This window comes from Pseudopipra pipra, chromosome 6, assembly GCF_036250125.1.
Source record: "Pseudopipra pipra isolate bDixPip1 chromosome 6, bDixPip1.hap1, whole genome shotgun sequence".
NCBI classification, from domain to species: domain Eukaryota; kingdom Metazoa; phylum Chordata; class Aves; order Passeriformes; family Pipridae; genus Pseudopipra; species Pseudopipra pipra.
In genome coordinates this window covers 53,468,837-53,496,409 of record NC_087554.1, presented here as the reverse complement: position 1 = coordinate 53,496,409, position 27,573 = coordinate 53,468,837, and the positions used below count along the sequence as shown (strand labels likewise).

The window sequence follows — 27,573 nt, the reverse complement described above, 5'->3', positions numbered from 1 at the left end:
ATATGGCTTTGCAACTCTATTTCATTTAAAGAAAAGCATTTACCAGAAAGAGACAAAGTGTTTCTATGCAGAAATGACTGTGTCAAGTTCCTCATTTTCCTTTAGGAATTTTGAAGTTGTGGGCAGAGGTAGGCAGACATGAACATACACACACACACACTCTCACTTATGCTGTGCAGATATATATCATCATATTTGTGCTTGTAGCCATGGTCAGTTAGGTGACTGATTCCATGTCTGCACATACCAGTATTAGATTTCTGTGTATCCTTATGGTCATGCATGAAACATGGTGTGGTGTTTTACTTGATGAAGTTCCTCCTCATCAGTGTAGAGATGAAGAGCCACAAATCTGACACTGGTAATTTAACTAGAGCCCTATTGAAATTAATGCAATGTAAGAATATGGCTGGGAGTCAGAGTAAAAACCTGGTAAAAAAATACCAAAACAGCTAAGAAAAGTTTTAATCACTCTAACATCAGAACATGTGTTGCTTAACAAAAGCAATTACATAAAGTTGTAACACAGTTGAATGAAGTTTGTTTGGATGTATTCTGGCAGGACTCAATACTTCTATTGCACTCTACACTGAGTATCACAGTAACTGAAGAGATTTGCATGGAGAGCAGACCACTTTTTGGCCACTGGTTTTTTGGCCAAAACCACTGCCCAGTTGTTTTTCAGAGTAGAGTCAAAGCAAAAAGTAGTAGGAAGGTCAGATGAATACTGAATATGGGGCAGCATTCTCCCATAGCAGAAGGTCTGGGCAAACAAAGAACTTGTCTGGCTCCAGGAAAGTGTTCATAATTGGGATGAACTGAATGAAGGAAATGAATGGTCCCAGAGAGCACATAAAAATCTTTTCCAGGATTGTAGAAAACCAAAGAGAGGTGGGTCAATGCATGTACAAGTTATTTTCATAAAATTATTTAGGTTGGAAAAGACCCTTAAGGTTGAGGCCAATCATAAACCCAACACTGCCAAGTCTACCACTAAACCATGTCTGTAAGTACCACCACCTAACCTCTTCTAAATATCTCCAGGGATGGTGACTCAAACAATTCTCTGGGAAGCCTGTTCCAGTGCTTGACACACCTTTCATCCATCTTATACTAAATAATTAAAAGGTAATAAATTTAGAAATATTTAGAAAAATATTTATGAATATTTTCTGGGATCCAATACCTGATCCTTGAGGAAAGATGCCAAGAGACTTCATCCACAACTGCAGCTGTGGGAAAGAAGGTGCTTGAGATAAAAAGATGGAGTATGGGGGTCACCATTTGTCCAGGACAATGGGATATATTGTCTGACCCAATTTGAGGGCTGCTTTCTTATCTGCAGACTAGATCTGAGGAGCTTTACAGAAAACAGCAGGGAACAGAGCAGAGAACATATGATAGGAACAAACTTGGAGCCTCAGAAGTAAGGCTGCTCCAGCTGGACAATTTGGAGAGCAACCTACTCCCTGTCCCTCTATGCCAGCCAAGGATAGGAAAGGGCCACAATGGTAAATGTCCAAGAAGCTTCTGAAAGTTAGAAGTTCCCCTAGCTCCTGCTTACCACAGCGTCTCACAAGAACCCTCCTTTCCCATCACTAACCCTACCATCTCTCCCAGTCCACTCCCATAATACTTCCCAGTCCCTAAGCAAACCTCCTCACAGTGCACTTACATGGGAGAAGAAAAAACACTCCCTTTGAGAGCCACTGCCCAAGGGAAAGCGATTTTCCAGCCGCGAGAAAAGTGTAACTGCTGTTCCCAAAGAGGCAGGTAAGCCAGGCCCCACATTTCCTGTGAACGTACAGAAGACCTTTCTCAGAGACTAAATGGGACAGAGTTGTGGAAGTCACTTGTATAAAACACATCAGGGTGTGCAGCTCAGCCCATTACACAGCACTACAGACTCGCTGAAATGATAGCTTGTACTGACCTGTATGGAACAATTTTTCTTGAACACAGTTACTCAACAGGAAGCACAGAGTATAATTAATGTTCATGTGGAACTCCATTTTAACTTAGGTGATCTAGTACTTCCCAATAAGGTGGTTACTGTTTGATTAATTTTTGTTCTTTTATTTATGAGAGTGGATAGTCTGGATTTTCTCCAATTAGTTAAATAAACATCAAACACTTCTTAAACACCAAACCTGAAAATGTCTAAATGGTGCAGTAATAGGTGTGCTGCAAATACATAGATTAGCTACAGCATAGAGCAAGGGAGAAAATTAACTGATGTGTGATATGCCATTGTATAAAATTGTTTTTTGCTTGAAACTGAACAGTGGCATTTATCATATTAACACAGACACCTTTTCCAATCATCTCTGCCAGCGCTGCTGAGGCACTGCCATTACTATTGGTAAACAGATGACAGTCATGTTTTATGAAAGGATGTGAAAGGTGTGGTTTCAGGCACAGTTTTTAACTGTCTGACGCTGAAAAATAAAATAACTATTAAAAACAAACAAACAAACAAAACCACTACCAAGCTGTACACACCCATTCAGTACAGAACAGATTATTACTTGTAGTACATGGTGTTTCTTCAAGTTCAAGCATACCTCAGAACCCATTGCTTGTATTCCAACACCCTGCTGTACAGGTAAGAATCGGGACAACAGGGCAGTAAATTAGCCTGTGCAAAGTGAAAAATGATTAAACATGATGAACTGGATGCACTGCCTAATCAACAGATCTTCCAGTACAGTGTAATCAGCTTGTGCCTTCTTACCCTCTCCTCACTATAAGTTTTTCACACGAATTTCAGTTTTTAAGAAGCAACCCTTTGGAAAGTCAGAGGCTTAAATCTCTTTCTAGAAAGATCTATATTGATTCAGTATTGTGAGGAAGTCTTAAAAATCCCTGCTCAAGATCCCATAAGCCCAGACAGCATATTTCAGGCTGATTTGGAGGAGACAAGGCTTCAGTTTGAATTTCATTTAATGATGATTCTTTTTCACATTTTGACCTCACAAAAATACTATTTCACCAACACGCAAAGCTGACCATTATCAGTCTGTGAACACCTCAGTACTGGGCTCAGCCTACAAGAGGAAAGAAGGTTACTTGGCTGTAGCACTATAAAAACACCTGTCAGAGGACAAGTGGGCTATCAAAAACAAACCTTAATGGAGATCAGAGAGCAGCCTGGAAAAAAAAAAATCACTGGCACCACTGGGAAGGAGAGTAGTGTGACTGAGCCTGCTTGGAGCAGACAAGTACAGCTATCCACTGTCAGAAGTTTGAATCTGCTCTGGAGGACTTCACTTGACCAGCAAAGGCAGAGAACTTAACACTAGCAAAGAAGGTCACAACACCAAAAATCTCTTTGAGATTATTTTGTGCAGCTCATGAGAATACATGAGAAGGTCAAAGCTTTTCCTTAGGACTGGAAGGGATTAAGTCACACAGAAATTATCTGCAAGGTAGAAAAAAAAAAGATAACTAAATCTCAGAGACTCCTTATCAGCTCCCCAGCCAAGATGTATTACTTGAATGAAAAATGCTACAAATGACATCAAAATACAAATCTTGCAATGATTTGGCATTTACAACACCTATGTTTCTGCCATAGAGCAGGCTTCCTCCACAGAACCACCTTAGCTTAATTCAAGTGATGGAATCTTCTCTTCTGGGGGAACATGCAGACTTTTTATGCAGGAAACGTTGTTGTTTCAGAGACACGATTTCTCCTGAAACCCTTTTAATTTCACAGCCACCTCCCTAGGCCTTGCCTGCAAAGCATGGCAAAACCATGGACACCTGGGGCAAGGGGCACCCCATCACTGCACAGAGAGTTCAGGGACAAGAAGATCTCAGCTCTGACAGTAGGCTTTGAGCCTGGCTCTCTTTGGCTCAGTGCTCACATCTTTACTTTGAGAAACGATGGATTTAAAAACCTCATCGCATTGTTGCTGTGGTGATAAAGGTGCTCCAGCAAATGAACACACCGTTCTTTTGGAGAACGCGGGGAGCAGGGTGCCAACAGCAGCAATCAGCAAGTCCTGTTTAAAAAACTACCAAAATAACTGTTCAATCTTTACTGAAATTATGAAATTGCTTTATTGACAAGAGCAAAAAACACCAGGAGTTTAAATAGAAGAGATATGTTTCTATCTTTCAGATAGAAACAAAGCAAAAGTGCTCTCTTCACCTCAAGTAGCTATTGGTCAGGCCCTTCCACCAGTGCCCTATCCTGAGCTCAGTCCCCTCTAACCTCACCCCTGAGGTGTTAGGGTGCTGTTACAGGTTTTCCTTACATTTCCCTCAGTTGGATTTCTACAACTCCTTTTTCTTGGAGCCAAATCTCACAGACCAGTATACGTAACTGACTTAAGGCAACACTAGTAGGAGGACAAAGGAGAAGAAAACGCCAACCTCCAAATTCACCGAACATCTCAACTAGCAGGAGATTCCTTCTTAAACTCCACTTATTCCCAAGTAATTTTTCTGACTACCTCCTCACCCCCCCTTCTCCCCCCGTCTTGTTCTTCATAAGTAGACAAAAGGTATGAGTGAGCAGAGAGGTAGATAAATGGTTTAAGCTACAGGGCAGCACAGATAAAAAAACAAATGAGCACAAACTGAGCTCAGGAGGAGCACAGGTATAAAAATACATTTAGTCTTGCAATTGAAAGACTATTTGTAACCATAAAAATGGGGGTAAAGACTAAAACTAAATTAATTTTAAGAAAAATCCTGATCAGTTGATTCAATGGATTATAGAACACAATAGGGAGCACATCCCCGTGGCCCAAAGTACTTATTTCAGTATTGCATTACTGTAAAAGTTGTGATACCTTCTTTAACTGTTTCTTTGGACCTTGTTTGCTGTTTAGATTGTCTGTGAGATTTGATTAGGTGAGAAGCTGAAGGAAGAGAAACAGGGATATAAAGTGCAGTGACCAAAAAGCATTGGAGGGCAGATAATCTAGCCCAGAGGGAGATAAAACATATAGCCCACAGTCTATTCACACAACACTATAAAAGACAGATCTGATATACCCTCAAGCATGATGATTCTTTACTCCTGAACAATAAGGGAGAGGGAGATTAAGGCAATAAGCCATTTGCCTTTAGCACTGACAGCAGTACCCAAGCAATTCACTACTGAGTATCCATTACACATTCATTGCTGTCTCTCATTTCTATGAAGCGACAAGTTGGAAAGTGCTCATAATTTAGGGTCCAAACATTTGCCTTCCTCACACTAGTTCTGGAATGTCAAAGGTGGTAGAGATTGGAAAAATTAAACACCCCTCTTGCATTCTGCACATACTGCCTGTGACAGTGTATTGCGTTTGTGAAGTCCAAGAGTGAGGCATTCTGCTATACTATTATACAGAAATGGCCATAATCTGCCCCTGAGTGAATATAAAATAGTCTATGGTTGAAAAATGGGTAAACACACTAAACTGCATTTGTCTTTAATAGCAGCAGTGTACTCATTCACTGGCCAACACGGCAGTGCTAATTTGGCCCAAAGACCATGTTTGCAGCCTGTTCTCTACAGCACATTTCTGAAAGTGTTTCATGTGGCTCATTTGGCATTTGCATACACCCAAAGTGCTTCAGGGCCACAGGAGAGAATCAGCAACACTGCATCAATCTTGTTAAATACAGAGGTTTCCTCGCCAACTGCATGACACAAACATAGCTTCCAAGAAGAGTAAAAAAAGCACATAAACTGGAAAAATAAAAGGTCCAAAGTACATTACTTAATTAAAACCTTCACGTCTGACATTTACCACAAGAGAAGTATTTTCAGTCTGCCACCAACACTTCAGTATCAAATGCACAGATTTCACCAAGGTTCTGCACATCACCCTAACCTTAAGCACCCAAATTCTAACACAACTTTACATCTAAATTAGCATTCTGGAGCATATCACATCGATGATGCTTCACTGTAGAGTTATTGTTCCAAGACTGCAGATACTTAAAATATCTATCTCAGATTTTTCTCAGTGCTTCCAGTCACACTAAGTAAATGGAATGAGGAAAAAAACCTGAAGTCATAACATAATCCTTAAAGACAGCATGAAACACCATTAGCCAAAAGCTCACCTGGGACAAGTTACTGAGGGTTCAACAATATCAGTCCTGTGAGTTGAGGGTTCATCCTGAAGTTTCTCTGCAGCTGATCTTGGGCTTAGGTTTTACTGACTGTGTCAGGCTCATCAAAGGTAGAGGTCTCTGTTTTACGAGGGATGGAGTGACTGACAAAGCTCACTCACTGCGCCTTTCCCAGGCTGCAAACGGCAGATGAGGATACAACTGCCCCAGGTAAGGAACACCTCAGCTGTAATGTCCAAGGAGGCACAAATACCTAGCAAATTGTTGAAGAAAGGAGTGTGTACTTTGTTTCTGTCTCTGTATCCTACCTTCCATCCTTTAAACTTTCTGCTTCCAACCAGGTTCTCAAAGTTGGAATTCCTCAGACCTTTCCCCATGCCAGTTCATCTGGAGCAACACAGATGTCGGCTGCCAATAGCTTGCTCAGGAACTCTGTGTCAGGCACCTCTTTCTGCAGCCTTTCCAAATCCTAGTGGTACCTCTCAGGAAGTTTTCAGACAGTCCTCAGCAAATGCTAGAGGGAGTCATTGCTGGGAGTGAGCCTCCTTTCCTTGGTATCGGTACCCATAGCCCATCTCTACCAGGTAACCTGAAAGTTAAAGCTTCCAAGAAAAGCACTGCTATGGCCCATTGTCACCACCACGGTCTGATGATTTGGTTGCTCAGGGAGCAACAAAATACCCCAAGAACACTTGGACTGTGTTCAACCTCCCAAGAACTGGGGGTGCTTCACCTACTAGTTCCTTTTTATCTTTAGTGGGGCTACTCATGTGTTTCCACCATCTAAATTAGTGGAACTGTCCCTTTTAATTAAAAGCTGCTATATTTCATATTGATAGTTAAATTCAATTTACATAAAAGTGAACAAATTGTTCTCTATTTATTACTCTGTGCTGCTGTAGACACACTAATTTAGAGTACATAATTTCCATTGACACAAAAGGTTTATTGCTTTATTCATTTATGAATAAGAAAGGTTTGTTTCTTTATTCCCTCATGCTGCGTTTGACATGCACTAGCAGGCCCGAACATAATGAATTACTATAAAAATAAGAAAAAATAATTTCAACGCCATCAAGTGGGCTCAATAAATCCAGACAACTGCATTTGCTTTGCAACCACCTTTCCTTTTTCACTTTTATTACTCATTTACCTTGTCAGGTTCAAATGAACAGAAAAGTGTTGGGATACATACAAAAAATTGCTGCTTACTATAAAAGAATGAATCTTGCATTTATAGAAATCTAGAGAGACCTCAGCTTATTTTAAAACCTTTTTCTGACTTGTACTGCCATCATTCAACTTCGTTTGAAAGTGGGAAATGGAAATAGAATGTATTGTTAATTGTAATCAGATTGACATCAACTTGCTAAGAATGCTTTCAGCAAATTACTGTCCTCTAAAAAAGCACAGAGTTGGAAAGAACCTGTGATTGAACATCAGTGAGGTGAAGATAGAAAAATCTATTAATATTTTTGCCCTATCCATGGGATTTAATCAGACAGCAAGACTTATCTGAAATAAAAGGCCTTTTCACACCAGGATGTGAAACCCTTACAAAAGGAAATTATTTATTTTGTTTTCCATAACACTTAATGAAGCATTTAGCAAAGGTTGAAATGGACACACAACATTCTACAAGGTGCATAAACCCCAAATCCCATATATGTTTTAGTGAGCTATTCCCACACTTACTGCTGATACTCAATGTACTAACTCTTTATAACTCACTCTATAAATCAGAAATGTGTGCAGCTAACTGAACATATCACTAGGTAACCTTAAATTTTTTCTTCCACATTTTCCCATTTTTGTAGCCTTATCTTGGGCCAATTGTCCAAGAAAAATGGTTTGGTTGCAGTGCTTCTGAAATAAGTTGAGAAAGAAAAACAATAAAAAAGGGCCAAGTATCAGAACTTTCTAATACGTGGGGGGTTTTGCCAGCTCAAGTCTGATTAATATTAAGTGATATCGCTGATCATCTTCCTGGATTATTCTTCAGGATTCAGAAAGCAGCAACTCATGGCTCTTCCAGGTTATAAATACATAATCTATTACTAAGTGGTCACCTAAGAGCATAAAGATCCTGTCATATCATGAGATACAAGTATTAAATGTTTAATTTGACCACACACTGGTCTGGTGAGAGAATTCATGTGAAACCAAAGCAAAAACTCAATCCCAAATTTGCATTGGGTCTTCAACATTAAATTTGCCAGGTTAAAAATTAATTCTAAAGTATCAAACTGTGCCTTTAAAACAAATCCTATGAAAGAGAAATTGTGGAATTTTATTGCTAGGCTCCTATGGATTTCTCTTAGATGTTAGCCAGTGTCCACACAGGACACTGCTGGGCCTGTACCCTTCCACCCTCTTGCTATTCGAACAGTTTAGCTTGTCTGTATTCCCCAGAGTGCGGGAACTGCCATTCCTGTTTCACTTCAACACAGCAAGGAAGAAAGAGAGTAAGATTTTTGAATTCCCCTTCCATGCTCATTCGAGGGCCCGTAGGGAGCAGAACAAGTCTGAGTCTTATCAGAAAAAGGCCAAGAAATACAGCTAGTGAGTATGCTTTGGCCCTCCTGCCAAGATGTCTGGAACTGTTAAAAGTAGATTACATGTAAACAAGACAGAAACAAGATACTGGGTATTAGACCGTAAAAGTATGTCACTTCTCAGCGAAGAGGTAGTTGCCAGTAGGAAGTTCAGAGATGATGCTGGAAATACGCTTTGCGAAGGATGAAGAAAGTGAGGAAAGAAAGATTCTGTTAGAATAAGCTGTAACTGGATCCTCCCGTAAGTATTCAAGAAGGTTGGTCATCTAAAGGTGTAAAGCAGCTACCAGGGTCAAGCCTAAGCCTTCCAATAGCAATGAAAGAGTGCAGCTTCTTTCCAAAAGACAATTAATGGACTGAAAGCGACTAGCAGCTGTTGAACCAAGTAACAAGACACACTGTTTAGCTATGCTTGGAGGCAGAGAAATAGAAAAAATTATATTGTAAAAAATTTCTGAATTCTAATACCAAGAGCTCAGATGTTGACTAGTTGCAGTAGTGCAGTGGTTAGCAGTGAGTCAGAGCAGGCTCTGCTGATAGTCAAGGTTGTCAGCCTTCCTGCAGAATAGCTACTGCTCAGGCAGTACAGAAATTCCAGTCCTTTCTGCGATCCTGTGCTGCACATATGCAATAAAAGGAACTGAGAAAGTTAAACCTCTTAATTTTATACTCTCAATTCTCATTATACAAGGAACATCTCAGGGATGTTAGGAATGAGGAATGTACGAGCAAGACCAATGAAGCCAAGGGGAGGTAGCCCTTCAGCTCTTAAAACTCTCTTTCTATAAAACAAGGAAAATATGTCAGGGTAAAAAAAAACCACAAACTGTTCTGAATAAACTACCTTGACAATTGAGGATTTACTGTTTTCTCACCTGAGCTACCTTAAAAATGGCCATAGGGTCATTCACTTATTTAGTGCTTCTTTCTCCCACAAACACTTCCTCTCTCATCTCACGTTCCCAGAGGTCCCTTGTAGACTATATTTAATTAGTCACCACTTTCTGCAAATACCATCCAGCTGACAGGATTTGGGGAGGACTGCTCACCTGCTCATCAAGCACTACCCAATTCCTGGCATTTGCATTAGCTGAGCTGTGGTGCCTGTTTATCAGGTTTGATGCTTTCCCCAGTTCAAAAATCAAGCAAGAGACAGCCTTTTTATCTACCCTTCTCTAATCCAATAACTTCTACACTTGTAGGAGCCAAGAGGCTGCAGCTCTGGTTTGGAGCTGGCAGGATCCTGAAGCTGCTATTTTGCAAATAGACAAAACCCATTACTCAGCTAGTAAGCAGTAGCATATTTCTGGCAAAGGAGAGGATGATACCTTTTAGTAGGGACCAGGGGAAAGTTAGAGAATCCAAAATTACATGAGAGTGAAATGAGTACAATCTGCTATTAACAGGCTCACTTAACATCTGCAGCCCTGAAGGATTTGGCTTTATGGGTCACATGATATTCTTCCAACTCCTTCAGGACTGGCCTAGAGTTTCAGTATATATTGGAGAGGTATTAGAATATAATGCTTTGACTGAGTTGGTAATTTGATTCTAGTTGCTTCTGACCAGTAAGGCTTTCACAAGTAGGAAACAGATTTCCATGTGTCTTGGCCCCACTATCAGACTGGAAATTCTGCCTCCTGTACATATTCTTGTTTTGTTTGAAGGGATCAGCTACTAGATCAGACCTTCTCATTTCCGTGTTTGGACCATAACAAGTTCACACTGTTACAAACTTCAGGCCCAATTAGCCATCAGTTGCACTTGGTAGGCAAATCCAAAGGAATGTGTTAACGTTTAAATTATTTGCACAGCCTAGTTAGCATTAGTGTATGGCACCTAAAGTCACACATGCTTGCTCTTTCTGCTGTCGGAGCCAAATCATATTCTGGGCACAAAATACAGGCACAACACTGCTTCAAGAACTGATCACTGCATTCAGGGAGGACTTCCAGACCTTCTGAAAAAGGAACCCCATGTCCTTAAACAGCTGAAGAGAGAAATACTGTATAGTTAAGGGAATAAGAGATATAGAAACAAATTTTTTTCTTTTCTTTTTTTTTGCTTTCTTTATTGTTGGCTCCATGGCTTTGTATTCCTGGTTATCCGGTGCCAAGTCTCAATGGAAGGCATGGAAATCCACACTGATAGCCACCTAGCAAGGGTATATCCTGAGAAAAAGTCTGAGGTCCCTCAAATTGAAATAAAACAGTGTCTCTGCTCAAATCACTGGAAGTGTGGGTTATATATATGCCACCACTGGGTTTTTAAAAAAAGATCACAGCTGCTGGGCTCTGTGCTAAATCTGTACTGCCCATCCCTGTGGGTTAGGGGGATTTTAGGTACTGTGAATGGGCCCAGCTCCACCGTGGAACTGCACTTCTGCCTTGCAGAGGAATCCCAGTAATGCTGTCGATCCTGGCAACTCATCATTAGGCAAATCAGTGTCTGTCCAACCTCCCAGGGCACTCCAGAATCCCAAATGTAGGTGTCTCTGAGACTGGTTAGAATAATTTTTCCGCACTCTTGCCTTGAAAACAGAAACTGCACTTCATCAAAGTATTGCTTCGGAACCTGCCTCAACTTTAATTCTCAATGCCTTCCCTTTGAGAGGCGTATTCCATGTCACTGGACTCTCACCATCATACATTCTGCATCTATGTTTCTCTGGTTTTAAAAGCATCCATTAGTTTGCTGTTATCATAGACAGACATTGTCCGTACTGAATAAAGCAGTCTCATGCCCACGACTCACTGATGTACACCCGGATGAAAACTGAGTCTGTTTTCTGCCACACAGACAGTTCTTGCAAAAGAAAGCAGGAAGATGCACATGACAGGAGTTAGCCAAGCAGTAATAAGACTCACCTGAACATATACATCTCTTAATTGTTAAATGAAACTTGTTCCACAACAGCTAATATTTTTTTAAGGGGATAATTCATTTCATTCATAGTAGATTTAATTGTGCTCTGATTGCTCACACCTGGCAATTTTGTTTTGCAGCACTTTTTTTTCCCCAAAGCCCTTTCAAAGCATAGAATGGGCCTTGAGCCAAGCATAGTATATGTTTGAAGCCTGAAATAAATGGAATGGGATTTGCAGAGCCAGCTCTAGACACAGATAAAGTATGCAGATGCTGGGGCAGTTGCCTGCTTTGCCTCTGCCAGAGACCTGCCACTGCTACTGCCAAAGGAAAGGATGCTCTGAGTAGACTAAATACTTGTCCATCCCTCTTGCAAGAAGCAGTGGTCATGGCTCCTTGTTCTGGCACGAGCAGGAGCACCATGCCTGCTACTTCATCACAGTGCTGCCGTCTCCTCCAACAGCACTCATTCCCAGGGTGGTGGAATTCTGCATTTCCTTTACCTCTGAGCCAGCTCTGCTTCCTGCATTACTCTGGATTCAGCCTTTTCATTGATATTTGTCTTGTTTAAATTGGTATGCAGGATAATTAAATAATTTTGAAATCTTCCCATTAGCCATTCTGAAATATAACCCTGAACAAATCTGAGAGTATTGGAATATTTTTAATATATAATTAGGCTTCCATCCCTCAGATATTGTTCTTTCTATTATTTTTCTTGATTTTTCAAAAGACCCTCCACTCAAGTGACCCCATCAGAATCTCCCTCTCAATTTCTCTTTACCCTTGAGGTCCCATCCAGAGACCAGGATTCATTATACTGCCTGCTGTTCTCCCACAATCCTAAGAGATTTCCTCTCCTTCAATGAACTTATACTTTAAATGGGCAAGAAGAGAAAAGGGTATGAGAGCAAGTCAAGCGACAGAAAAGTGAGCTGATTTTCTCTGCGTTGGGAGCCATATTATTTGTTTGACACACCCAAGAGTCCAATGTAACAGTGCCTGGCATAGGGAAGAGCCTGCAAAATGAATGTAATATACCCTAAGACAACAGAAAATCTGTCCTTTATAATGGAAGGCACATAAAACTAGAAAGAATCAATTCAAATAGCCCCACAGAGTGCAAGATGGACCGAGAGAACCTGCATGGATATACAAGGGATAAACTTCATGCCAGCCAGCCCAGGCAATTCCACTGAATTATTTCATCGGAGGTACAGTCAGTGCTGAATAAATTCTTCACTAAAATCAAAATTTAGCAAAAATAATTTAAATCTGTGGTGGCAGGCAGGAGAGGAGGCCTCAACAGGGCTTCAGAGCAGACAAAAAGAAAAACAATTTCTGAACTGAAGTCTAGTCTCTCTTGTTTTAATTAATTCCTTCTTCTAACCTACCAAACTGTAACATGAAAATAGCTCTGATTATACTCTAGGGCAGTTGTTTACATGCATATTCACCAATTCTCCAGTGAGCAGATTTCTGAAGCAGATCACTCACTGCTTAATTTTCTCAGCAAAAGGAATGTAGAAATCTATCCACAGTGAAAGCATCCATGCTCTTCAGGGGTAAAAGATAAGGGTTGTATAGTCAAACCAGAAGCAAAATCTGAAGAGATGTAAAATACTCATCATGTCTATTGATTTTAAGCTGCCTGGAAGCATCTCCTGGGAATATTTCTCTAGATATTATCTCTGTAATCATAGTATTCTCAATTGTAAATTCAACTGCTCTGTAGCAGTGCATTTGTATTTCAAATACATGAAAGTGTTGGACTGATAAATGCATTTCTAGCAGAGATCAAGTGACAAATTCATTAACTGCATCAGGTTCATCAAGGTAGAACTGGTTTTCTCAGTGATATTTCTTCCATTTCTGACTCCAGTCATTGACACTACTGAGCTGGTGCCTGGTTCTCTTCTCCGACAAGTAACAAACACTAAAGTGAGTAAGACTTTGAAGGACTGAGATCCATTGTTTGAAAATATCTATTGACAACAGCCTTTTTGTGAAAAAGCAATTTGAGAAAACAAGACATTTAGGAACCTGGACATTTGGGGACAGCGATCTGCACATACAGGCAACCAGATAATCTATCTTTGATTAAAAGGCTGTTCCAGAATCATGTTGTTTTGTCATTAGATGTGTTCTAATTTCCAGCAGAAAATGTAATCATGTTTAGTTCTGTCCAATTTCTTCTTAAACCATCACTTTTCTTTAGAGGAAATAATTTTTGTCCCTCCCTGTCATGTTTAAAATATCAGCCATATCCCCACTCAGTTTTTCTTTTTTTGGACTGATTTTGACAAACTGTACTTTTGAGTTTGTTTTCTCAGGTGCCTCAAGTCTCAGAAAAAAAATGTTTTTGTGCATCTCTTCAAGACTGAATCCATTTCTTGCAAAGGGGTGACTGAGATTCTTCATAACATTCCCAGAGACATCACTGCCCTTTCCCCAGCATGCCAGCATTTTCCCCTCTTGCAGAAACACCTCACACCGTAGTTTACTGAAGCTGCTTAGAAAACAGATCTTTAGACTATGTATTCAGTGAATAAGTGAAAGTTACTGAGCCACTAGATATAATTTAGGATATATCTTTAGGGATATAGGAATATATTTCAGTCTTAAGTGTTAGCATAATTCTACTTACCATGTAAAACATGTGCCATTTTAAAGGGATGTCTTGTAATTATTTGATTCTCTGGAGGCACCAGGCATGGATTGCTGGAACTGTGCAAGCACAGACCAGTCTTTGCACAAAAGAGCTGCTATTCTCAGTAAAGTTAATCCTACTCTATATTCAGTATGATTTTATTCACACATTCACATCCCCCTACTTAAAATCATCACAGCAGATTTTGGAAAAGGTATGAAATATAAATACAAGCACAGTTGATGTATGCAGTAAATACATCCATATATTTAGAAAAGACCTCTTACATAGTCCATTCCTAGATGACAAAATGAGTCAGTGATTATCTAAAGCTCCCAAACTTAGAGGCTCCAAGGAAGACTGTTGAAAAGTGGGGAAAAGGGAGAATTACATTGGCACTAGGGGACTTGGAAGGTAGCTTTTAATGTATTACTAATTTATGCAGCTGATACCTTAAGCATTCTAATATTCCAAATTAGGAAACATAAACATTGTTCCAAATTTGTCTCCTTAAGATTGATAAAAATTCACTTCTAGACACAGAAGTCTTCTCAGCCAGATACTTACTGCCAGCTACCCCATAATGTTCTCCATGTTGAAACAAAGCTTTAACTGTACTCAAAGAGGGCAGCTGAAGTGGTGTAAAGATTGCCTGAAGTAAAACCATAAAAAAAGAGTGAAAAAATGGATCTGCTGCTGGGACACTGGAACAAAGCATTTATGATAGAGAAAAATTAGGGGTAAATGATTCATGATGGCCTAATTACATTAGAAACAACACTTAGTTAGTTGAAGAAAAAAAAACAGTGTAAATAGGAGAAAAGACAGCACTTAGGTGCTCATATTTGTTTTCCTGTATATGGAAAACTATTCCTCGGGTTTTGCCATTATGAAAAACTCATCATAAAAATAAGTGCCTCAGAGAAGCTGTTGTGTATTATCATTCACAGCACTGGAAAGCCACTGCTAATATTGACCTAAAGGAGACATAGAAGCAAGTATAGTTCCCATGGGAAATGTCCACAGACAACAGGTGTATTTTGGCACCTATAAAATGCATTTATGGCTATTGCTTCCCACAGGAAATAACAAAATGCATTTAAACAGTATACAAACTATCAGATGTCACTGAATTATATGGCAAAGATGATCTCTAACCCTTAAAAGAGTGACTGTTTTTATTCTGTAGCAATAGTTTACAAGTTTTAAGACAGTAAAGTTAACTGATGTTTTTCACAATATGCAGATGATCAGCTTCCTAAGTAGGAGACTCGAAATGAAATATTATTAACAATTTATGATTATTTCCATGCAGATGCTGAATGACTAATTCCTATCATATTTTTCCACAGTTGCAGGAGGGAGTGTTTCTGCACCTGCTTCTCTTCCCGCAAATCTAATCATCAGTAAAATTGTACTCAGCCAGCTATTAAATTCCAGATCAGTTAATATATTTCATGCATTTAAAGACTGACAAAATATGAAGTCATATAGCCACAATAAAATGCCACAGTGATACCAAGAAAAGTGATCACAAGCTTGCAAAGCTTCACAGTCTTGGATTTTGTTGCAATAACACCCTAGATCAAAGCCAATGTTGGATATTCATAGACAAACTAGAGTACCCCATTAATGCAATAAAGCAAAAGTTTGGGGAAATGGGATCTGTGTCTGCAGATTTCTTTGAGAGCTCAAACTTGTTGTTAATTATTAGAAATGTATGCAAAACTGATTAGCTTATGTCATCATACAGAATAAGGCATCTTAGCATTTTGAGAACAGAAAGTTCATTACTTTGTTAGTCATAAATCCTTGCATTTTGTTGATACACCTGTATTGAACTGACTGCCTTGAGTCAGAATGAAACACTATTTGTGTTTTGGCAATACAGGTATTTAAAGGCATCAACAAACAAAATCAAACATTGCAAGTAGCTCCAATTCTACTGAAACTGCTCTGTCAACCTGCCTAATACAGTGATAATTATTCATTCATGTATTTATAGTCAAAGCATGGCAGTTATACTGTAGAGCATTTATGTACTATTTTCCTCATATATTTTCTGAAAATAGTGGATTTTAAGTATATACATATGTATACATATGTGTATGCATATTCATACACGTTTACTTCACAAAAGGCCACCCACATGGTTTGATAAATATAGATGGATAAATAGGTAGGTATGGTATATTTTCCGCTGACAGATTACTTAATGCTTTGCAAAATTTTAACTATATCAATTGGAGTATTGTCTGCCATATTTTTATGTTAAAATGCCTTAGATATTTCTGAAAATATAACAAAGGAAAAAAATGTGGGTGTACTCATAGCAAAAAAAATACCAAATTATATTTTTCATTAAGAAGACCTCAACCTGTCTGCTTTGGAGTTGGGACCTAAAATATTCCAAAGGCCCTTCCAGAGTGTCAATTTATGCTGTAACTAACATAGGCTTGCCAAGTTGGTTAAAAAGGCTTTAAACTAAAGTTGTGAAAGAAAACTTCAGTCAATCCCAGTCCTACCAGTTTTATGTCAGTAGTAGATTTCCAGAACCTGAAGAGGTCCCTTCCAACCAAAACCATTCTATCATTCTGTGGTTTTTATAAACTTTCAAAATTGTGCACTGCAAAAGCATTAGTTTGGCAACTAAATCTCACATAGGTTCAATCTCAGTCAAGTGTTCCTGACTCTAGAGTTTCAAGACTGAATAAGACTTCCTCCCTAACTCTTTCTGGCATGTGAATCTTGTAGTGACTGGCTTCCCAAGAGGGGACATGGAAATGGTCTCTCACCTTCAGCATTGCAGCAGGTCGTGAACTAAGAGGAGCCAGTGGCCATACAGGAAACATAGTTGGGGATTGAACTGATAGGCAAAACTGGAGATGAAGAGAAGCCATGGTAAGAGCTTGTTAGAAGAAGGGGGGAAAAAGGACAAGAAATAGGATGAGAAAAAGAGTTGGGTTTTGTGCCTGGTCAGAAAGATACTGAGAGGTATGGAAGCCAGCAGGCCTCTTGCAGGGAAACACTCTCTCCTAAAATGTGTTAAATTAAGCTGGTAAAGCAACATCTCTGTATTTCTATAGTGTCATAAACAGATATTAACTTCATTGATTACAAATGTCCTTATCTTCCTTCCTTTTCTGCTTCATGGACATTCCCAGCTTCACCATATTCTCGTGTACGCTGTGTCTGCACTGGAGAGCTACTGGTCCAGTCTCAGTAGATTACCCCAACTAGAGGGATGTATGGTTTCATAGGGGCCTGGTTTTCGATTAGGGAATTATATTTAACATATTCATTAAGGTATATTGTTCTAATCCCAGAAGCACTTTTACATTATTTAATACTGTGGTCATGGATAGTTCTGGTAACTCCAGGAATAGAACTGCCACCCCCTCACAGAAAATGGATTGTTTGACATTTTTTATTAACTCCAGCCTTTGTTCTGTGGAGATGACAGCCAGTTACCTACATTGGCATGACTGGTGGGAAAGTAGGTAGCAAGTGGAGCTGACAGCATCTTGAAAGTCTGCAATGCTAAATCAGCACCACTACCACGTGCCTTCTCAATGAGGACGGGATGTAGAGGTAAAGTCGTGACAGTATGTTCCAAGGTGTCCCCGTGGTTCTTCCAGCTTGCTCTGCCAATGTTTCATCTCAGGTTATTAGTATTTATAAAAGCAGGTCCTTAAAATAGCTTTATGGTGTTAATAGAAGCAAAAATAGCAGTTCTTAACTCATTCAGGGGTAAAATAGGGCTAAATTGGGCAAGTACAGAAATCATAATAGCACAGCCCAGTTTAAGGGTGACTTTCAAATCTGCTTCAGGTCTTAAAAAGCACAGATTTTAAGCTAAAATCAGACCAGGACACATTCCTCCCTTATTCACAGAAAATGCTTCTCCCTTTAACAGATGTGAGATTTGGGGTGACTTTGGTTTAAAGGCTAAAATCTGTTCACTGAGTCTTCCAGTCACAAATGGAGCAACCACAGACTTCTCCAGCTTCTGAAAAACACATTATTTGGGAAAAATCATTCAGATTTGCAACTGACATTTGTAAAACAGACCAGTGTATTCTATTGTTTTGAGTTGACTCTGGCTAGACAGCAGGTGCCCACCAAAGCCATCCTGACACTTCCCTTCTCAGCTGGACAGGAACAGAAGAGAAAATATAATGAAAGGCTCATGGGTGGAGATAAGAACAAGGAGAGATCACTTAGCAATTACCATCAAGAGCCAAACACACTCCACTTGGGGAAATTAGTTTATCGCCAATCAAATCAGAATAGGGTAATGAGAAAATAAAACCTAAACCTTAAAACAACTTCCCACTATCCCTCCCTTCTTAACTTCATTCTCAGTTTTCTCTGTCTCCTCCCCTCAAGTGGCACAGGCGGACAGCAATGGGGGCTGTGGTTAGTTCATCACACATTGTCTCTGCTGCTCCTTCCTACTCATGGGGAGGACTCCTCACACTCTTCCCCTACTCCAGCATGGAGTCCCTCCCATGGGAGACAGTTCTCCATGAACTTCTCTGGCATGAGTCCTTCCCATTGCCTGCAGCTCTCCACAAACTGCTCCAATCTGGGTCCCTCCTATGGGGGGCAGTCTTCCAGGAACAGGCTTCTCCAGCATGAGTCAACCATGGGGTCACAAGTCCTGCCAGCAAACCTTCTCCAGCGTAGGCTACTCTCTCCACGGGTCCACAGTTCCTGCTAGGAACCTGCTCCATGCAGGCTCCCCATGGAGTCACAGGGCATCCTCCTGCTCCAGCATGGGGTCCTCCACAGGCTGAAGGAGCACAGCTGCCTAACCATGGTCTGCACCACAGGTTGTAGGGTATTCTCTGCTCCTGCTCCTGGAACACCTCCTCCCCTTCCTTCTCCACCAACCTGGGTGTCTGTAGAGTGGTTTCTCTCACGGATTCCAAGTCTACTCTTCAGCTGCAGTTCCAGAGAGAACTCTCCTATAAAATATGGAGAGGAGAGCATGAGGGGGCATTGCATTTACTTTTCTTACCAAAGTATTTCTTAAATAGGCATAGCAGTCTGCATGAGTCTACTCTAGGTACAGTGGATCAATGACCACCTGTCACCAAAATTAATTATTAGCTGTTCTTCTCTAGACAGTAGAATAATGTGTTGATAATATTTCACTGAGAAATCCACTTTTTTTTTTTTCAAATTCAAATTGGCTATAGGTCTGTAGGTATCCTCTGTGATTATTTTCAGAAGAGCCACAGACAATATTTGAAGTAACATACTGCATGTTCTAGGACAAGACAAGGAAACACAACAGTATGTCCAAATTTGAACCTCACTTGACACTGGAGTCGGTCTCAATCACATCAGTGAAGTGTAAGGAAAGCTCTGGAGAAAGAAGAGGAAAATGAGTTACTTTATCATGCTGTGGCATAAAAAAAAGTTTTAAAATTTGATAATCTGAAATACTTTATCATCAGGGTTTTGAGACTGATATTTTTGCTGTAGTAAACTACTAATTTTCTGAAGTGACTATATGATATTCTTTTTAAATAGGCTGATTTCTTATTTTCAGTACTTACAAATTTCTTAGAACTGTTTTCCTTTCAAGAAAGGAAACAACACAGTAACAGAATGGGGAGCTTTTTCCATTTTGTTTTCTTTTAAATTTGCAGTTGCTTTAGAAAAACATGTTTGTCTGTTTTGTTGATTTCTGATTTGCCAATGCTAAAACAATATCCCATGTAAACTGCAGAGGCTGACAAATTAATTTTTGTGTTTTGATATCAGGCATATAAATCTTACCATTACTAATTATTTTTCGACCTTGCATATGAGAATAGGATTAGACTGACTAAAACTGACACTGATTATCTGAGACAGGATGTTATTAAATCACTTTGGGGAGCTTTTGAAAGATCCGCAACATTTAGAGCAGAGAGCTTTTCTCTGTATTAGCTCATTTATGGAGCAATTACATGGGACTTACTACCAAAAAGATGTCGGAAAGAACACTGAAAAAACAGCTAAAGTGGAATTTACACTCCTCCCATCTCTGTCAGAACATCTCACAACCTCACAGCCTTAAAATATTTTGTCAAGGTTATCTATAGCAAAGCTATTTGCTATATATCAGTTAAAGGTACGAGATAGGTTATATTAACACTACATGGAGAAGAACTGGTAATGGATCTGAAGTCAGCAGATATTTATCCCTGTTCAAACAGCTTCTTTGCACCAAGAACCCAAATTTAATTAATTTTGCAGGCTTGAAAAGTCTAATGTTTTCATTTAAGCCATCTCAGAATTTGCAAGTTTAGTTGTTTCACCAGAAGACTCCTATGCAGGTTTTCTCAGTGAAGTGCAGGAAAACATGCAAAATGCACTGATTTGAAAAATCTCCACTCATTCTGGAAAAATCTGTGGCTGAATTCCCAGATTTTTAATTTTTTTTTCAAAATTAAGATTTCACAGATGACTTTTAGGAGAAGTTTACAATTTTGTACTGAAAAGTATGCAGATACAAAATGAAGAGCCAAGTAAAGACCATTTTAAAAAAGCTGCTCCTACAATGGACTGTTTTCCTTACACCTATAGCTGAGAATGAAAATACATAGTGAAGTACTGCAGTACTGCAGAACTGTGTGTATTAAATATGTACACACCTATTGATTATGAGATTTGCAGTTTGGGAACATCAGAAAAGCTGTGAGAGACGCATAATCCAAAGTAATAGTGACTTTTCGCTGAAGAACCAACAACATCGAGGTGTTAGAATCCAGAGATTTATTCTCAATTCCACTCTGATTTTAAAGCTGATATCGATGTAAATTCATGTGATGGCAACACTTAAAACTTGGGGCCTCACATTTTTTCTGTCTTCCCTGGGTGTCTTCACATACTTAATCCAAGTCCATTACGAAAAAAGTTAAAAGATACTTAAGTGATCCTTAAGAACAACTCAGTGGTACAACTAAAGTAACATGCAGGGTTATCCTTTCCAATAAACACTGCTCTTCTGCTCTCTGTAGCACAGTTATTGCTCCTGAAATGTGTCCTATATGTAAAGATCTGTATGTGGACCAGAAGGTTCCTACTTTTCAGTACCCACTGGTAATTGATGGTGAATACTAGAAGATAGGATTTTCTGCATGTGTAGTGATCACTGACCAGAGGGAAAGCTTATGCAAAAATTCTGGTTCATAAATATGTATATACTTGAGTGAGGAAAAACTGATTTTTTTATTGAGTTTGTCCTTCCAGGCATGTTATGTGGCATTTCTGATATTGCAAAGGAATACAGCAATACAGTATGAGGTATTCTGTATGTCCAAACATTGTAGTCCTTACTCAGATTTTACTCAGGAAAAACTACCTTTCACTTCAGTAAGAATTTGCTTCACTAAGGATTGAACAGACTGTTTTGAATCTTACCAGCATTGCTTGACGCTAATATTGGACAACAGTTCTCATTGCTAATTTGTCTGCCTCACTGGCCTTCTCCTGGGCTCAGGATCTGCTTTTGCTGTGTGTTATTCATAGCTTCTATTGCTAGTTCAGATTGTGTCTCTTTGTGCTTTTCATTCCCAGCAAATATTTTGTAGCTATTGTTCTGCTGATGGTAGACGAGCATGGAACCTGGTATGCAGAACTCGAACCTCAGCCCAGATTCAATTAACACTGTTAAACATTTTCTCACTATGGTGCTCAGAAGGAATTTTGATGACCCTCTTTCAAGGAAGCATAAATTTGTTTAAGCTGATGTTTTTACAATGCAAAAATATAAGAGCTTGATTCACAAATCTTAAGGCCAAATGCTTCTCCAGTAAAATAGATGGAGTAGCACTCATTTACAGCCATCATAAGGTCAATTGTAAATGCTTATTCTGACCTACAGTAGTCATACAAGAAAGTTACTAAATGTGTGCTGTAGCATCACTTTGTTTTGTAGTTTTAATACTGCTTTAAAGTAAGATATCCTGAATAATAATTAGTACCAAATTATGCCATAGCCTACTAATATGCAGCAAATCTAGCTAGGTTATCACTCGTATGTCATATGAGCCATACCTAGCCATGGTTTATCCTCTATTCATGCTACAGGGTACGAAATTCCTGGGTGCCAACCTGCCTATGGCAACCTAGAATTCTCCAGGGCAGGCTCGCAAAATCTTCACCTACTCTCTGGGACAGGTAACTAATAAGTGATGTTTTGTGAAGTTATGCTTTCTTTCTAACTTTCTGATGTCCATAAAAATGTTCCATTTCTTCATGTCAGTCTGTAGTCTCTCATTGTTCAGTTCCACTATGTTTTCTGAACTAGGGGATTAACAGCAGATCTGTTTACTATAGTACTCTAGATGCTTGCCTCATCCAAGCCTGTAATAATTGTAATAACTTGCATAATTGTAATAACTTGCATAAAAACTGAAAGTTGTTTAAGAAGATGCAAAATTCACAGCTGCCTTCTACCAGTTAATCTTTTTTTCTGATGGAGTGGTTCTGACAATACTGATGCGTTGCATTTTACTGTTGATACCACAGTTATCTGGGCAGCTCACCGAACTTTCTTAATTGCTGGTATGTATATGTTCTCTCTCCTTTATCAGGTTTTCATTAATCTTAGGTCTCCTGAAGTAAGGATTTTCTCAATGCTATAGGTACAGAATGTTGAAAGGCTGGGGGAGTTATTACTGATTCTAGTTTACATTCCTATGCAGCATGTAATATAAGTTTAAGTAATGACTCATTTTTCCATATTTTGCTTAGATTCTCTTCAACTTTTCTCCTAAATATACTCTCTGTTCTTTTTTGCTTGACTTTATTTCAAGTGGCAGGTATGTAGAAGAAATGTCATTCACTAATCCTAAGGCTTTCAATGACATATGCAATATTGTAATATACATCAAAGTAAGAAAGTAATTAGGTAAAAAAATAAAGACAGACTAAGCTTTAGATTGGTTCTTGCAGTCTATTGATTTTCTCTGAATAATGTGTGTGAATTTTCATCTTAAGGGTGCTGCTAGTGTAGGAAAGACATAAACGACATTCTTTGGTATTTTTTCACACAGTCTGTGAGTGAAAAAAATAGCAATCTTGGAAAAATGGTTTGAATTCCTCTTTTCAGTCCCCCAGGGTTCTGCACATGCTCTCTACTCTTACCTGGGTTTAGATGAGCCTGATGCAAAAATAGCTTTGCTCTGCTGCTTGTCCTGGCTAAAATCAAGAGATGACCAGTGAAGTGAAATATAATCCAGGCATATAAAACTCTTTTACAAAATGTTTGACCTGATTCCAACTTGATTGAATATTTGGAAGTCTTTTAATATCAGAACAAATTCACACAGCCACAGTGTAATCACTGAGTTTGATCTCACATGCTGTTTTTAAATGGATGCCCACAGCAAAGTTCAGTCTTGGAATGATGTTTAGTCGTCTTTTTGTAGGGCTTGCCAAAAAAATACCCTCATTTCCTACACTTGTAGTTCTTACTTCCAAAATAAAAAACCTTACTCTTGTGGAGGACAATACCACAGTTTATCTCCAAGGATACTAAAGCCCAAAATGCACAAATCCAGGATTTTAGCTCAGGCTATTTAGCCATTTCATAAAAAAAAAGTAAAAATAAGCAGCCATTGAAAGGTAATTTTCATTTCCCTCCTTGCTTTCTAAAAAGCACAAAAGAGTCCAAATTTTTAGGGAAATTTTAGTATTTCCTGAAAGCTTGCTTCTTTCTTTCCTGTTGATTAAGTCAGACCTTAATCACATTGTTTCAACATATCTAGACTTTAAAAATTTATCTGGAAACTTGCTTTCCAATTATATTGAAAAATACCACCTTGCTGAAGGAACTAAAATATCCTCCAAACATTTGTTTATAGAAATGAAAGATAGTGAGTATGACAACTGTCAGCATTTACAAAATGAGGATAGGTTCTATTTTATGCTGCCTGGTGCACCTCAACCTTTAAAAAACTAATGAGAAAGCTGTTAACAGTATCAGCAAGAGAGTTAAAATAAAAACCCAAGTTTTGATTAACCCAGAATGCTCAAGTAATTCAATTATAAGGGAAAAAAAAAAGGTGGCCTGTGTTTAGGTAATCCACATCTCAAGGCACAAGAGTAATTTTTAGGAAAGTCTGGAGTAATGAAGCTGCTTCCTTACTCTTTGGGTAAGCGGTTCTTTAGGGTGCTACGCCCACAAGGTAGTTGGAACCAGAGGGCTCCTGGGTCCCCTCTGAAGAAGCACGTTGTGTATGCTTCTCACAAGAATAGAGCAAACAGCTTTTCTGATGAATACCTGCTGCCTGATATGGTCCCTCCACATTTGCAGAGAGCACCTTCATTTACTGGTTGACTCCAAAACTACAGAAGAGCCAGTGTCAAGGTGTTGAACTGCTAACAAGAGTTCAGAGGAGTGCAGTCCTGTTCCATGTCCTTTCCCATACACTCATAAAAAAAAAGGTGACAAAATGGAGTCTTACACAGGAAAGCCAGTGCAGGCAGGAGAGCAGGATAAAACCTGAACTAATAAATTACAACATTTGCTTGGGAGAAAGGTTGTACGAAATGATGGCTCAACGTGCTGAGCAGTGGGGAACTTGCTAGAGGTGAACTCATTTATACTCTTGCAGAGTAGAAGACTTCTCAGTTAACAAGTCCCAAAATAGTGTGCTGCAGCGTATAAAACAAGGTAGGGCTTGAAATAATTAGACAGAGATGACAGATGGCAACTCCTTTCTCTTTTTTTCCTTCTCTTCTGTTGCTGTAATATCAAGGTGATCAAAGAGCTGAGGATCATTTGTTATTGTAGGAAAACTAAAAATATCTTGAAATATTCAGGCAAAATAAGTTCATTCGGGTACCAGCAGTAGCTCTCACTGTTCCTGTTCAACACCTTATAGTAGTAAGTTTCCCTCAGATTCAGAATCACATGTGCACAGATGAGAATCTGGGTGTGCCCGGGCTTAGGAGTATTATAGAGTCAATTTATTAAATAATATTATTAATTTATTTACTTTAATTGTTTGCTTGTGCTAACAAACCAGTGATCTATTCTAGTGCCCAAAAGCCTTCAGAAAAGTCCCCAGAGTTCACCTCTCTGCCACGTTCCTTGAGTAATGTCATACAACTGTGTGTGAGGGGAACCAAATGATAAAGAACAGAGACTGTGGTAAAACTGACTGCATCAATAACTGTTAAAGGTGTCTGAAAGGTCGGTGCTGCATCTCACTCTAGGCAAGAACATTATTATTTCCTATGCTCTTTAGGAATAATATCTGGCAAGCATGGGCATTTTTTAAAGGCAAGCACTTGTGGACTCAAGTTAGAGATACAACAGAAGCTTCTATCTTGTAGGACTTCTATCACAAAAGAGGATTAGAAGGCAACTGTGACCAGATGTAATTAAAATGAAAATTCAGTAATTTATTCAAATAACATAATATACACTGCTTATAAAGGAAAAAAACAGTAGCAACTACAGTTCCTCTCTCAGTCCAGTCCCAGTCCCAGTCCCAGTAGCAACTCTGTCTGACTGGTCCTAGAGCCCAAAAGTATATTTTATTTTTTCAACTGCTTAGTGTAGCTTTTCTGATGGAAGTGTTAAGCGAACGCACCAAAATGAGTCCCTTAAGCCAGACAAAGATGAATTTCAAATTAGAGGAAAGAGAAAAGGATTGGGAAAGGAAAGAAACAGTTAAGGTGAGAGCAGAGATTATAACCTCTGTCCATCAACCTGTGTCTGGATGCTTTATACCAAATGAAACAGGAACAAAACTCTTTTCCTTCTGCCAAAGCACATTTCTCTAGTATTCCCCTACTGCACTTCCAACCTCAGCCCTTTAATAGAAAGACTAAGATCAATTTCAGCTTGCTCCTGGGCAGTGGGCTTCACCCATACTCATTACATTCCCATTACAAATAAACAGCACAATTCGGGAGGAACGACATTTCTGCTCCAGCACAGCTTGATCCAGATGAATCAGGGAGGTAAACAGAGAAAAACAAAAGTGAGAAAGGTTTAATAACACAATTAAAATATAACTTTATAAGCTTGTGAGCTGATGCGGTAGGCTGCTTTCAGTAATTTCCAGAGGGAGTGCTTATCCATGACTACAAACCAAAGCAATCTAGAAGCTGGCCACTCAAAGCTGTAAGGAGCGATACTGCAACCAAAGGCAGCTTGCTCAATCACCTGGAGAGCTCTCTTTGGCTTCTAAATCATAAATTGAAGTCTACCTCAAATTTTGTTCCCTCAATTTCTCAATACCTCACTCTATTTTTTTTCTCCTTTCTTATCACTTCTTGGTAGTCTGGAATCCCTAGTGAGATGCAATGCAGACTGGTAGGACTCTGCCAGACATTAAAAAGCAGTCAACAACTGTTCAACAACTTCAAATCACTTTCTGTCTGGGGCAGCCCCCCCGATAGCCTGTGAAAGCAAGAACATATTTGTTGCAGTCAGTCTTTTCTGCTGCTTTTCTTATCCTTTCATACCCTGCAACTTCACACTGTAACTCGCCATTTCTGCCAGCCAAATATTTTATGCAAACATATTGGCCTCTGGAAAACCAGAAAATGGTGGCTCTTACAGAGGTGAACCTTCTTCAAGTGTTATGTGAAGGGTGGAGAAAATGCTGTCTGAAGTTTGCCATGGCAGAAGTCACCTCCCTTCTCTCCCAGCTTCACCAGCTGACTTATTTCAGATGTGCTCCAGAGCACTAGGGAGCATTTGGGCAATGCAGACAATTTGGAGTAGGGCATGAACATGAACAGAGTCCTTTATTATTGTAAGAAAATAAATATACGCTTTCTATCTCTAAAGAATGAGTCAGAAAACTCATTCTTCCTGGAATTGCATGCCTGTTTTTTTCTCTTCCATACATATTTTCCACCTGTCCATCCCTTCATTTTCTAGCAACACAGAGAAACAAATTGAACAGGAGCAGTCCTTATTCAGACTTCTGTATGATCACTCACTGAACCTAAAAGTTTGCATTCAAGCCACTGATGCCAACACTCTACCAGTCAGAGCTGAAAACAATCAGTTTCCACAGACTTTAGGGAGAGCCTAACAGAGGCAGTAGTAGGTAGCTTGGAAGAAGGCAGAGATTGTAGTAACTACTTCTGCTGCTTCTACTGTTTCCCTCTGCTTTAGTCACCTTTGAATTTGGTCACAGACTGTTTCGCTGGGCATTGCACTAATTTCTCACATACTCAGGTATTTAACCTCAGAAGTGTCTCATAAGCAAAAACAGTTATCTCATTAATAGGAAACAGAAATGTATTTTGAAGATTCCAAATCAAGTTAGCAGAGGTATTAAATCAGTCCTCAGAGAGCTGGCTCAGCTCTTCAGTCTCTGTGCAGCCCTGTCCCAAGAACTATGCTGGGGTAGCCAGCGCAGCTGCTCCTGGTGAACGGGGCATCCTGGTTTGTAA

General features: G+C 39.3%; 1 protein-coding gene across 12 annotated transcripts in view; it reads left to right on the top strand.

Annotated features, from left to right (window-relative positions):
- BEGAIN (brain enriched guanylate kinase associated) overlaps positions 1 to 27,573 on the top strand; it is a 161,400-nt gene that overhangs the window by 64,357 nt on the left and 69,470 nt on the right. For 4 of the 12 annotated variants that reach the window (XM_064659167.1, XM_064659164.1, XM_064659168.1 and 1 more), the window contains 2 exons: positions 22,237 to 22,326; positions 22,678 to 22,713. The exons of 6 other annotated variants lie outside the window; for them this stretch is intronic. In XM_064659167.1, the coding sequence (XP_064515237.1) occupies positions 22,237 to 22,326; positions 22,678 to 22,713 (126 nt within the window). The remainder of the gene's footprint in view (positions 1 to 22,236; positions 22,327 to 22,677; positions 22,714 to 27,573) is intronic. 2 more of the 12 variants (XM_064659169.1, XM_064659166.1) reach the window with 1 other exon arrangement.